This window comes from Patella vulgata, chromosome 4, assembly GCF_932274485.2.
Source record: "Patella vulgata chromosome 4, xgPatVulg1.2, whole genome shotgun sequence".
Classification (NCBI taxonomy): Eukaryota; Metazoa; Mollusca; class Gastropoda; family Patellidae; genus Patella; species Patella vulgata.
Genome location: NC_065882.2, coordinates 28,272,438 through 28,287,747, shown reverse-complemented (window position 1 = coordinate 28,287,747; position 15,310 = coordinate 28,272,438). Strand labels below are relative to the sequence as shown.

The following is a 15,310-nucleotide window of genomic DNA, read 5'->3' as shown; positions in this document are numbered from 1 at the left end:
GTTTCACTGAACAACTTTTGTTTGTCAGCAAGTGTTACTGTTGTTCAGAGATTGATCACACAATAAGGTAGGACATGCATTTAGAATTTATCGACTGACGCCTTTCAGCTCGTGGCAATTTGATGCGCTAACAATTCAGTCGGAGTCTGCCTCAACTAAATACAGCTTGAGGAATCTTGAGGTTACGTGTGAACCAGTTTGAGCAACACAACAAGCTGTTCAAAAATACGTCCCCGTCTGCTAAACAACTTGACTGACGCCATTGAAATCTAAATATAGGGTACCGGTAACGCACAAATTTAAGTAATTCGGCCATTAAAGTTTATAAAATGAAACAAAATTTAGGTAAGCTTGGGGGGGGGGGGGGAATGAAACAGCGTGTTGTGTCGCTGATACTGGTTGTAGCGAGGTAAGCAAGGTCTTATTTTCTTACAAAGATGTTCATTTACTTTGTTCAGGAGTTCACAGGGACAGACACGTCGTGACCATTTAGCAGTAAAAAGTTGCCCAGTAAAATTTACTGGGAAGTGAAATTTTTTCGACAAGGATTCAATAGCATGGTTCCTGAATGTACAGGGCGAGTGTAATGAGACCTACGTTCAGAACTGAACTACTGCTGACACTGCCGATGGTCATGCTTTTTGATCGGTTGTGCGGTGGCTCAGGTAGTAAGACGCTGGCTCGCTAACTCACTGACCTAAACTTGAATAGCAAGACACTAAGATGGTTTCCTACATAGTTAATTTCCTTTTTAACACCCAAGTGAAAATAGTGATAATTTCCATCAGGGTCAGCATTTTATTTCTTCCATCGTTAAAGGGTCCTCTAGTTAGTTACCGTACATGTAGGCCTATATCTAGAAGGTTGGAAGGTCCACTAGTTACAGTTGTATATCTAGAAGGTTGGACGATTTGTAAATCTGACACTGACAGTCTGTTATTCAAAACATCCCCTATTCCAAGTGTTCAATTTTAGCGACCTGGATATCTGTCAAACTGTTATTCCAATGTTCCGTTGGGGGTTACCGTAATACAACAATCTGTAATTTCAATGTCCTGTTAGATCCAGTGTTTGATATTGTAGTTAAGAGATCGTAAATTTGACAGCCATTTCATCCAATTATCCCTTAGTACTAAGTACTGGGGGAGAGGGCGGGCTGGGCAGACAGGCAATAAAATTGACCACTCGAATACCTGACAACTCATCCCAAGGAATTATTAGTGAGTATAAATTCGCCCGTGTATCAGTTATCGCTCGTCACTTCAGTCAGTTATACAGAGGGATAACTTGTGTTTTCCTTTTGCGTTCGTCACTTCCGATTGTTGAAACCTTTATTACACATCTATCATAGCAATGATCTCTGTGTTAAAATTATATTTGGAACGTGTTTAACCAGTTCTATCACATGACTGACACCAATATTGTCCTTTAATAACTGGTTGGTGCTAACAGTTTGGTTTGTATAAGAATCCCACAGTTGGAATAGCTTGAACTGCGTGGATCTGGTCTGCTTCTGTTGGTGCCTTCTAAATTTCCCCTCAGACACCATTTTGATTTGGGTTGGTAGCTGTGCTGCCTCCTTGTACAACAATGTTAACAGAAGGTAAAATTGGAGGTTTAATTCTGATTAATTCTGTTATGCCATCCTTCAACATCATTATTAGTTTAGTTACTGTCTGAATCTTCCTATTTAATAAACAGATTTCTTCTATTATGAACAAACTAAACTTACCTGTGTGTTTGAAATCAACTCCGGTTAAATAAAATCCTTTGCACAATTAAATATCCCAACGAATAAAAAAGTTCTGTCTTGAAAAATTGAACTCTCACAAACTTTTGACACAAAAAAATAACAATATGGAACCCTATTACGTCACTCTTTGGGAGATATCATTTCGTATAAAGGGGTGACAGCATGCTACATCGAAACGGTTTACGGTACATTTACGACAATTCATGGTATTAGCCACGGCTTGGTATTGAGTTTGGGTGTTCGGCCTGTATCTCCTTATTTTATTGCCATCTTTTTACATTTTAGTAAAATCCATGCAAAGTTTATAGATTTTCTGTTGAAATAATATAATTTTGTTTTAATTATTTGATTAGTCGAATGGGAGAATTTTCTTTTGAACATAAATGCGGCACAAAAAGAACAACATTCGTTTAATGGGCTTTAAATTGTACCCATGAATATCTTTAATATGATATATAAAATGATATATTTGATTTAACATAATGTATAGGGTATTTACAATTTACTAGGGACCAGGTATCATTCAGATTTGATTAAAAAAAAACGAAAGAAACTGAGCTTACCATCTATAATCTAATACACATATTCAGTTAGTAGATTGCCATGCAGAAAGTATTAAATACCATCAAGATTCATCAAATAACGCCCAGTTTGTGCTACCGTTTAGTTTAAGAAACACCATTTAGTTTTGACATCGGTCATCTAGTTTATGACCATTTAGTTTAGTTTTGATATTGGTCATCCAGTTTATGACCATTTAGTTTCAAAAACTAGACAACCAATGTCAAACTAAACGGTAGCACAAACTGGGCGGTTTTTGATGAATCTTGATGGTATTTAACACTTTCTGCATGGCAATCTATTAACTGAATATGTGATTATGGGATGATGGTGTGATAAGCATTTTCAAAAAATTAAAAAGATAGTTCATGATAGAGAATATATTTACAGTATGAACAATGAAATATTGCACCTTCTTCCAGCCTCTCACCAATACACACGACATGCAACCACTCATCACACAAATCACAACACGCCCATTCCACATCTTTATCAGAATCACCAAGTGGTGGTTCCGGAGCGCTGCATACCTTTCACACACTGTCATCGACACATTCAGCAACATTTTCCCTTGCATCCCCAACCACATCAAGCACTCTATTCTCATCCATGTTTGTCACACTGTCATTCTTATCCGCAGTCAAAGCACCCTCACCCGTACCCACATTCTCCGCACCGACATCCATACCACTGTCACTTCTCACTTTCTGATTCACCAATGCAAATTATTATTGGTGAACATTCCTGTTGCACGCCATCAATCTCTCTAAATTTGTTTTCAACTTCATTAATGATGTGCAAACAGGCCCTTTCCCAATCCCCCTGGGTAACCCTTTTTTTGGCCTCTTTGTAGAGAGTTTCCACATCTGCAATTTTAAAAGTGGAGTGTGTCTCGCGACATAGTCTTTTTCGTGGGCTAAAAAAAAACCCACAAAACAAATATAATATAGAAAACTCACTTTTTCGCCACTCCCAAACAATATTTTATAAACGTAATATAATACGAAAATGGGCAATTACATTCAATAACCTCTTAAATCGAACATATTTATATTGATAAATCTGACACAAAATGTGCACATCATTTGTTGAGATATGAACCTATAGATTATTTTATATTAACGATACGTCGTTTACAAATATCAAATTTTTCACGCATGAATCCACGCTGATTATTTAACATTTAATTAAGAAAACCTAAATCAAAATTAATAACGCGACTTGGATTCAATAGGATTTGTTTTTAAAAAAAAAGGACTCCCATTTCTGTTCGCTGACAACAAAATGACGCCGGTCTTAATTACATAGCTAATTCATCGAAGTTCAATTCCACATATCTTTGTAAATACTGAACTAAATGGAACAAATTTTGAACAGGCATTCCTATCAGAGAAATATCTTCACAATATGTTTATCTGCAAGGGATTCATATTGCTTAAAGATACTTTGCCAGAAAGTATTTATCGGGTGGTTATTTCCAATAAAAGTATGTCAAATTTGGTATATATGGAAAGTATATAGACACCCAATCTTACTAGAAAAATACTGGATTACCCGAAAAATGCCCATGGGGCAAGCACTGGGCAAAATTGTCAGGGTATCACTACCTGGCAACCCGACTGTTATCTGCCAGCTTATTGTGTGCCAGCTTAAGTGAGGGAGCGGTTGATACTTCTTGAACAAATGGTTAGTCGGTTTTGGGAACATTGAGGGGTGTCAACGTACAAAAGACTCCGCAATTAAACGGCGGAAAAAGAAGTTGACAAATAATTAAGAATTTACTTAGGCCTCAATATGTATGGTAAATGTACAGTAAGTAATGATAAATACATTCTGAAAAATGGACCCTCCCACAATGAAGCTAAGTTGACAAACATTGGGTCTAACAACAGCTTACTTATTATAGCTAACGGTATTCCCCGGTGAATACAAAGTTTTGAGAAGGAATTGAAGCAAATCTTTAATAGATTAGTTACTTTGAATATGTTTTTAGTCCATATATACATGTATCATCAAATCACAAAGTTTGTGATCACAAAATTGCAAAATTAAAGATGCACTCGGAAACTTCGGTCCTGAGCTTCATGTTGTTTGTTAAATTATTTATAATATAAAGAAGATACGAAAGGTTTAGTTTAAATTAAGTGAGAGGGATGAAACTTGGTGTATAGTTTCATTACATCAATACCTTGACTAAGTTCGATAATGAGCATTTTCTGCTCATGGTAAGCAGAGCGATAAGCAATTTGATTGACCGAGACTTTGGAACACAATAACTCTCCTTCTAATTGAGCTAGAATGTACAAACTTGGTGTAGGTGTTTATGAGGTCAGTGCCTTGATGGAGTGCGAAGATGGGCATTTTCAGCTTAGGGTAAGCAGAGATAAGCAATTTGATTGGTTGATGCTTTGGGACACGATAACTTTAGTTATAATTAAGTGAGAGTGATGAAACTTGGTGTATAGCATCATTACATCAATACCTGGACTAAGTTCGATGATGAGAATTTTCTGCTTAGGCTAAGGAGCAATAAGCATTTTCATTGGTCAAGACTTTAGAACATAACAATTCTGCTTCTAATTGAGGTACATGTAGTATGTTTAAACTTGATGTAGATGTTTGTCTTGACTGAGTTCAATGATTAACATATCGAGCTAAAGCTAAGCAGAGATGGGTCATTCCATGAAGTTGGCACCTAAAGTGTGACATGGGCATTTTGTTTTGAATGTTTCCTGATGTACCAATGTGGTAAAAATATAAAAACTTTACAATTTTCTGTAAAAACGCTGACATACCGGTACTATTAGGCTGCGGTTAATTAATTGTTTGTTTCTCATGACCTGTGTTTGTGAAATATACATGCTACATGAGGTAATTATTAATTATTGAGATGGAATTTAAAATTTTTAAGTTTAATGCTGTTTCTATTTCAGCAATAAACTAATGTCGGTTACTCAGTCATTGAAAACCAAACGGTAACTGGCGTTCGCGATTTATTCACATTTAATAAAAATTTTATAGATTAAAATATGTTGCAAAATAGCCGGGCATCGGAAGACTTGATCATAATACATGTAATAGGTCTATTCATTCTTGTTATTTCATTTATTTCCCCTACTTTGAAAGAGTAAACAATAAAGTGGGGAACCCTTCGGACTACATCTTATCGTTAATGCCATCCGGTGCGAATGTTCTTAAAGTGTGAATCCATTTGAATTCATTGGCTTTCCTTAAGGCAAAAACGATACCGTAAGGAAAGCCAATGAATTCAAATGGATTCACACTTTAAGAACATTCACACCGGATGGCATTAACGATAAGATGTAGTCCCAAGTGGTCCCCCACTTTATTGTTTACTCTTTTTCCCCACTGACCCCTTTGCACTACGTTCTTAAAATTCCGTTAGCTATTTCACTCGTGAGCATCCCCAATTTTTGGAACACATATCATTGACTCTGTTCAAAATACCTGGCAAATTGCCATCAATTAGCCTAAGTAGAGATATCCTGTGACGTCGCAATAGGGACGTTCACTACTATTCCTACCTTCGAAAATGAAACAACAGAGGTAAAATATGACAGATCGCCTTATCCTATACCATTTCCAACCATGAGTAACTGGGAGGATTTTTGTGAAGGAGTTGATCTTTGTCTCGAATTAGAGGCCTGAATCGCGATGATTTGGCAGAATCAAACGTTTCAATCGAGAAATGCAAAAACAATCTCGTGAGCTCCTTGTTGAATTCAAGAAAGATTTTCCTAGAGCCACTTTTCAAAGTATGCGAAATAGTAGCATAATTCTTAGCCTAACTCAAGGCAGAATATGAAAAGCAGGAACGAGTTCGCAATTAATTTAGCCGTGGTACCCCCACGGCGAAAACTAATAAAAAATTAGAGCATACACGCCCATAACCTAATAGTTATTTTTAAGCCCTCGTTAGTTTAGAAAACTTTAAACTTAAGAGTTCAAAAGGGTTAGGACCCTTGAGTCATTGCAAATAAGCATAATCATGACGGCAAATTCTTAACCGAATATCTTTGCACACTATCGGAATAATCGACTCCGGTGCCCAAGATCAACTCCGGTCCATCTGTGACGTCACATGTGCTCCGGTGCCCACCGACACTATATATAGAGGGCCACCGCACATCCTCATTTAAGCCTGAAGGGTTCGAATAAGAACGAAACTAGTAGCCAAGAGAAATCTAGAAAGGCTGTTCGCCTATTTACAGATTTTTTACTTCAACCCTACTTTGAAAGGTTACGAAATGACCTGTTCCAATCAGGTTGATGATTTGTTCTGACATAAATATTTAAAAGCATATCTTTGGATTTTTGAATACAACATTAGTTAGATCATGTCAATCCAAAGAATTTATTACACACATGTTAGTTTCTCTAACCGTGAAGGAAGATAGTACCAATAACCCGTATGTTAATTGTCTTTGACCCCATCGGCAAATGGCATCGTGATAAATACTTTTATAATTTTGTCTATCTTCATCAAAGTATGCACATTTATTAGTATCTTTGTATCCTTTTGAGACTGTTTATAGAGTGTCGTGGTTAATAAAATACCGTGAAGTAGTGTCAATTAGTCGGTAGGCTTACCTCATGATCGAGACTATCTCATGGCAGCAGTTTTGGAACCGTTGGTCACAGAGTGCTACGTAAATAAAATATTTTAGCACTAATTTAAAGACATTTATATCTTTCCGTGAATTTTATTACAATTGACAAGTGCCTTATGAAGTATGTATGTCGTCTTCGGTGAAAGAAAATGCTGCAGAATGACAGATATGATACAGCTTTTTTAACTTCCGGTTTCACGTAATTGACTTCGTATATTTTTTCACGTTCTAGCCTACTAGACTTTACTAATCACCTACTGTATCATGTTTATCGATAAATAGTCAATTTTAATGCGTCAATTCATTGTTAATATTTGAAGGCAAACAAATATAGTTTTACAAATTTTACAGGACGAATTTGTGACCTCCCTAAATTTGACCAAATAATTATGGAAGTGCGTAATTATTACGGATGAAAATGGACATGCAGGCGGGTCATGAGAAACAAACAATTAATTAACCGCGGCCTTATGAATGCGTGTAACATTGACAAAATATTGTCCTCTTTTTCTTCTTGTTAAGATAAATACATGTAAATCATAGTCAAAGGCAACTGAGTACTCAAGACTAAAGTATCTATCATTTGGTGGTACCAAAATGTAAAAAGATGTAATTTATTTTACAACATCTCTCAAAATGGGTTTGCGGGTAACAATGACCAAAAACAAACGTTAAAGTTCTATAAAACAATACTCATAAAAAAAATGAGAAATCAATTCCTAACATTGTACATCTATTTGCCTTGTACAGTTTTTGACCTGTTGATTGTACCATCTAATAAAACAAAGAATTAGATATCCTGGGTAAAAAGAGTTGGTAACATTGACCACATCTAATTCCTTTGGAAATTAATTCCTAATATTGTACATCTATTTGCCTTGTACAGTTTTTGACCTGTTGATTGTACCGTCTAATAAAAAAAAAATATATTACATATCCTGGGTAAAAAGAGTTGGTAACATTGACCACATCAAATTCCCATGGAATTGTGATATATTGTTAAGTAATCAGGGATAAAAAAATTGCTTTAACCATCCCAAGGAGCTATCACCTTCAAATACAAATGATAATGTGGATGTTAGTCATGTATGTGACAAGCACAATGGTCACCTGTCTAACCTTGTGAGTTTTGCCAAGGACTATCATTTACCCCCACTGCTAAAGCCCTATGCACAAGCCAATTATTGAAATAACCTAGAGTCGAGTGACCACTAATGTCCACCTCTCTCGAACAACCATCATTAAATAAGTTACGACTTTGGAAATATGATTTTTTTTTTAATATTTCATTTATTATTCAACATGTAACACAGTGATCAGTTTAAAAACAAAGACAAAATAAAATGGGGTTTAATATAAATGACATAACAATAATGGTAAAATAATTGGACGGATAAAGCATCAATACTGATTTAATTAATTTGGACTGATAGAGCATCAATACTGATTTAATTAAATAGAATTGGACGGATAAAGCATCAATACAGATTCAATTAAATTGGATGGATAAAGCATCAATACTGATTTAATTCAAGTAACGACATGGGATATGCATTAATCAGAAAATATCTTCTTCTTCGTAACCAATGCTGGTACTCAACATTGACTGACTTAATACTTAAGAAATCAAAACATCAGCATGAGATAATTTCCCTGCATAGATCCAGTCAGATTAAAATCAGACCAAGTCATCAGGTGTTGCGAAACATGGATGCCGAAAGGCTCTTTTGGTCATCAGATTTTGCGAAACATAGATGACAGAAGGCTTGTTGTATTGTTTACATAGGGTGCAGCATTTTCATGTTGTGAACAGAATCAAACCAATTTTCGACTGCTATTCCTATTACAGATTCAAATAACAGTTCATTTTCCAACCATAAATTCCCTGTTGGTTTGAAGTACTTGACATACAAATGGCCAATCAACAACCTAGAAAGAAATTTAAACACAAGGTTAATTCTACACTATTTTGGAATTCAATATACAACGTGTTCAGTACATGCAGATTAAATAAGTACATCCATTATTGCATAAAATTCTAAACAACAAGAAACATAACTGTGTTGGTAACAAAAATTTCTTAAGAGCAGTTGTTTGGTCTTTGTTATCAACACTTATTTTCATCAACAGCCTGGTAGTATAGGTACATAAGGATGACAGCATGCATAGAACCATGATCTACCGTATTTCAAAAGATAAGTTTTTTTGTAAAGATCTAACAAATAATTAAATAAGTGTACCAGACAGGGGTTGTCAGTAATTTTGACATTCAACTAAAAGCTTAACCGTGTCAAGTTACCAACCAATCCAACCCCAGTTTGTTCCGGAGATCGGCAGGGCAACAATTTGTTTTGCGGACAAAAAGTTTGAATAAAAGTATTCTATAATTAATTATGTAAATAAAGAAAAAGAACATTCATATTGATTTAAGTTTTCATATGTTGTTCGTAACTTGATACATGCGATTCAAATGTACGTAACTAATTGACAAATCCCATTTTCCTTAATGAATTCCATATTTTCCACTTCTTTTCCCGCCATGATGCCATTAACAAGTCATCTATGCTGTAAATAAGTTGTATAATGTCGTTAAATTCTCGATCGCTCTCGACGGCGTAAAAAGAGAAGGAAATCGCACAAACGTAATATTGACCGACACGCAACACTTTTCGTAATGACTACAGTTTAAAACAATTCAAAAGTATAGCCGATAAACATTTTGCCTTTTCTAAGATGAAATAAGAGTGGTGACATTTTACGACATTATTTAAGTAGGTCACACGATAGCACTCCGTCTAATCGTGTCATTAGCGGACGTAACAAAGTTGACCGACACAGTTGTGATTTTTTCTTTATTTTTGGGTGACGATATCTTAAATAGCCGAATCGTTGCTCCTGTTGCGATTCAAATGTACGTAACTAATCGACAAATCCCATTTTCCTTACCGAATTCCATATTTTCCACTTCTTTTCCCGCCATGATGCCATTAACAAGTCATCTATGCTGTAAATAAGTTGTATAATGTCGTTAAATTCTCGATCGCTCTCGACGGCGTAAAAAGAGAAGGAAATCGCACAAACGTAATATTGACCGACACGCAACACTTTTCGTAATGACTACAGTTTAAAACATTTCAAAAGTATAGCCGATAAACATTTTGCCTTTTCTAAGATGAAATAAGAGTGGTGACATTTTACGACATTATTTAAGTAGGTCACACGATAGCACTCCGTCTAATCGTGTCATTAACGGACGTAACAAAGTTGACCGACACAGTTGCGATTTTTTCTTTATTTTTGGGTGACGGTATCTTAAATAGCCGAATCGATGCTCCTGTTGTGCAGTATTTGAAAAATTGAACATTAAATCTTTGCAACTGCACCTCGGATAGTTGATTTAAACACATAAGATAAAGTGGGGATCAAATCAAAGTTCAGGAGTATGAAAATGTCACACTTTTAGTGCATGTCAAACTGCAGAAAATGCATTTGACATCTTTTTTTCAAGTGAATTTTTTTTATTTCACAAAATGACATTTTAATATTATCTTTACATCAGACCCCCAAAATAATTATCAACAATTCATTTATTGAATTCTATTTCTTGAGTATTTTATCATCACACTGATAATCGTAGGTAACAAAGTGTCAACTTCATGGAATGACCCAAATACATGTAAGCAATTTCCTTGGTCGATGCTTTGGGACAAGATAACTTTGATTCTATCTGATATAGAGTGATGAAACTTAGTGTATAGTTGATAATCAGTTTGATTGCTTGATACTTTTGAAAAAAATAGCTGTGCGATTTATTAGGCTGACATTAAAAATATCTTTGTTTCACCAAACCCGACCCACAATCGAGGTGAAGGGTCGGTAGGTCGGGTTTTTTTTCAGATTTCTTTTTTTTAAGAGCTAATTTGACAGCTTGATAATTTTCCGGGTGCAAACATTCGTCTTCTTTTATTGGCAAACAAATCAATGACATCGGGATTTTTCTTGATGCACGACTCGCACACAAATTGCGACAAACTCACGTTTGAAACTCCCTCAACACGTTTTTAACGATCGTGCGGGTTGTGCCTTTATTTTTCTCGAAAACGGATATTGAAAATATCGTCGTCATGTTTAAAACGACGCCCCACAGACATAGAGGCAGAATCATTTCGTGGGAATGGACGTGCTTTCGTCTGCAACCATTTTGTTGATAAGCGACACCTATGACGCTTTCGTCTTGATCAACCAGTTTCAATAATGAATCAAACCATAGCCATAGTAAAGGGAAATAACTCTCGTGATATATTTCAGGTTGACACACAAAATAAAATAAAAAGATCGCGGAAAAGTGCAATAAAATAATTTAAGTCGGGGGTGGTTTTAGTTAGTCGGTCGCGTTAGGCGAAACAAAGATATTTTTAAGGTCAGCCTTAGTATGTGTCATCTATTTATTTGAGGATTTCGGCGGGGGACATCAGCCTCACTGTTGGCTTGTTTGATTTTCTTCAAAGCGCTTCATGATGAAATAATAAAAGAAACACAACTACCAATCTGTTAAAACAACAAAGTACTAAAACGGTAATTAATACAAACAGTAAAGCACAACCATCAACTTATTAAAACAACAATATCAATTTTATTAAGATAACACATTTTCATAACAAAATCAGATTGGTCTGAGTGGTCTTTAAAGAATGCATTTGTATTAAAACAAATAACTAGCACTTATATCTGTTGGGATGAGTGGGATGAGTTGTCTTCATGTATATCTAGCTTGCCAAGTGACAAAATTTAAAAAAAATTTTTTTCCAGTTTCTACTTCTCAACGACTACTGTTATTTTATTTGTGTAATGATGTTGTACAAAATTGTAAGAGAAAACAAGCACCAGTATTTCTTGAAAGCTTTAAGTCAGTTCTTGTGGAAGGTCTTCAATTTGTAAGGTATGGTATTGTTTCCATTTTCTTTAAGATTTTACCAATTGCTGGGGGGTTGGGTCATTTGGGTCAAATGGTTAACAGGTGCATGTTCTATCTCGAAGTCTGTCATTGAGTCAAGTGGCGTGGTTTCGATTCCCCGTTTGTACATGACAAGGAGTAGGGTCGCCTGTACAACCTCGTGGGTTTTCTCTGGGTGCACCAGTTTCCTCCCACTGCTAAAGACCCCTACGCGCTAGTGAATTATTGAAATAAAATTAAACCATATGTTAATCCCAAAATGACCTAGTTTGTGTCAAGTGGATGTTAAACCCCATTTCTCTCCCTCTTTCTACATAGGTGAGACAGGCACGCATCTAATTCTAAGGGATAGAGTATGCAACCAACGACGGGATTGTAATATTGAAAATGGGCCCTTATTTGTAATGTAAATAGACATATCTTTAGATGTGCACAACACCTACAAGCAGTGATGGGATTTCAAAATTTTACTTGTCGGACATTTTAACGAAAATAAAGGGGCATAACTCTTATCGTTATTTAAGCAGACGAATTCGTACCATAATTAAAAGTCACATGTCAAAATATTCAAATCCCGTACGTAATAAAAATAGGTGAACCTCGCTATTTTTCATATTTAATTCCCGTACAGTATTCAATTCATACCACAATTAAAAACCACATGTCAACAAAATATTCAAATCCCGTACGTAATAAAAATTGGTGACATCGCTATTTTTCACACTTAATTCCCGTACGGCATTCAAATTTATGTCAGTAAATGTCCTACAAAATTAAGCATTTTCGTGATATGTTGAATGAAAGCTTGCCGATCCTGCTTCGGCATCAAATTCACAACCATAATATTCCTTTAGAATTACGTGTCTTCGTTTATACGGCAGCAAATGAATGCAGAACTTCCGAAATAGTTAAATCACTTGTAAACAGGCATAGCTAACTTCAGCGAATAACACTCTTTCATAGTCACGACAGAGTGACAGGCATCATAGGCAACACAAGGTAGGTTTATACTATAGACGGTATAACACGATAAATACGTTGATCACTTAATTACCTAATAAACCCAGCGTATTATCGACGATAATCGGGTTGAGCGGTAGTTATACACTCAGTAAACTAAATTAATTTCGGAATTTTGAATATTATTCACCATGTCTTGATGTCCGATTGGGCATATTCCCGGTCGGACAATTTTGGGCGTTTGGAAAAAAGATTCGGACAAGTCCGGAATATACGGGCAAAATCCCATCACTGCCTACAAGTAAAATTCCAAATTTTCCCTTTTTATAAAATGAAAGTCGATGACACCACGAAAAGGAAATTAATGGAAAACCATTTTATTAAAAAATATGTTCCTCAACTTATTAGGCAATAAGTAACAATTGGCCATTAACTTCATTAATTTTCTTAAATCTATCCCATGATTATCTTCCACTGATTGTTCCTAAATTGAACCCATATACTACAGATTAACACACGTGTGTGCATGTTTTCTATTAGTTACCTATATACTATGTAACCATAGACAATGGGTAACTATAGCCAATTCAAACCACAGTGTTACTATGTAAATATGTAAAAATAGTGCAGCTTTACGGTTGTGCTAATATTTCTGGATGTATGTTTACTGTTCACGAAGATGCTGTATTCAACAAGACTAGGATCAACACCCTCCAACTATGATCCTGTGGTTATCCTACTGGAAAAACTGTCAGGACAGCTGGAGATCATCACCAGTAATCAGGAGATTCTGATCAAAAAGATGGACGAGAATTCGTGCAAGCAGACTAGCCAAATAAAGGAATCTGTAAGTACACTATCTACTTTCATTCCACCAAAATGAAGAACGCGAGAAAATGTTAGAAAACGTTGCTCAACTCTTCAAAGGAACAATAATAACAGAGTGGAACAAATGCAAGAATGTTAGAAAAACAGCATTCTACAAAATGCTACAAAATAAGGAAAAGGCTGAAATATACCAAGAGTGTTTAGAATTGGATATTCCCTTCATCCCTTGCAAACTGAAGGAAAAACCAAGACTAAACGAGTCGGAGAACCAAACTAAACGGAGAAACAAAGTTGACATTCTCAATGCAAAATGAGATAGATTCCCTGTTTGAATTCATCATCAAAGCAGAGAATGAACTATTGACATTCCTCGAAGGACTCCATGAAAAAGAACTAGTGGATCTTCTGAAAAACATGTGGACCTCAGAAATTTCTACACAGGAAAATAAGTCACACGCGATATGGAAAAAGAACAAAGAATTCCTTACCAGCTTGCCCACGCGTGCTGCAGAAATGGAGCACATTCATACAGAGAGGAACAACAATTGTCAAGATACCGAGGAACCCAATTCGTCGGACGCAACACCATCCCAAAGCACGCAGGGGCACAAAGAAGCAATGGTGATAAAAGCCAGAATGTGCACAGCCAAACTGGGAGAAAAGCGACAAGCGTTCCCAATAACAACCAGCAGTAAAACGCCCAACGAAGGAACGATCACAGCTCTCTAGCCCGGAGGCAGTTTTTTCAAAGAGGCCAATCCCAACCACACCGACCACCATCCCAGTCCCAGCAACCACCTCCCCAATACAGGAAGAAAGTTCAGCATCACTCAAGGAGCGTCCACACAATATCCAATTCTCAGAACCAGTACACCCAAAAATCATAAATATATCATCCATAGTTCTAATTCATTACAAACTAAATCTCCTACAGAAAGGACTAAAATTCACAACTACGTCTAAAGCTAATATATAGGAATTAGAGTCTGATATCAACGCCTACTGTAGGAAACTACGACTAAAGGAATTTTTAAGTGACAGGGAAGACACTGCGCCAGAGGATATTGTGAGGAACAAAAGTCACTTCAACCACAGACGGGGCAAGGACATGACGCTGGACAATTTCATCGACTATTTAACCAAGTTGCCGCTCCCTATAAACCGCAACGCAAAATCAAATGTGTCAAAGGAGGAACAGTGTGCTATAAATTCTTTAAAATCTAACGATGCGATCGTTATTAAAGAAAGCGACAAAGGAGGTGCAATTGTTATCATGGATGTGGAATATTATGAGAGAAACGTCCTTCACATACTTGAAGACAAACGGGTGAATACAACCATTTGCTGATTACACTATTTTGCTTGAATACACTATTTTGCCTATAACGTTTTTTAGGACTTCGAATTCTGTCTTATGGTTTGGATTGTTCGTACTTGGTTTTATTTTATTGGTTTTATTTTATTCAAACCATGATAAAAGAACAATGGGATTAATAAACGCCTTAATCCAAGATCACAAAAACGAACTGACGGACAACGAACAGGATTATCTCCGAAAATTTGAGTATAAAACAAGTCAGTTTTATGGTCTTCCAAAAATCCATAAATCCAAGATGATCGAGG

General features: G+C 36.0%; 1 protein-coding gene across 2 annotated transcripts in view; it reads left to right on the top strand.

Moving 5' to 3' along the window:
* LOC126819639 (regulation of nuclear pre-mRNA domain-containing protein 2) overlaps positions 1-15,310 on the top strand; it is an 89,794-nt gene that overhangs the window by 10,682 nt on the left and 63,802 nt on the right. For both annotated transcript variants that reach the window (XM_050547778.2, XM_050547779.2), the window contains exon 2: positions 11,755-11,884. In XM_050547778.2, coding sequence (XP_050403735.1) covers positions 11,755-11,884 — 130 coding nt within the window. The remainder of the gene's footprint in view (positions 1-11,754; positions 11,885-15,310) is intronic.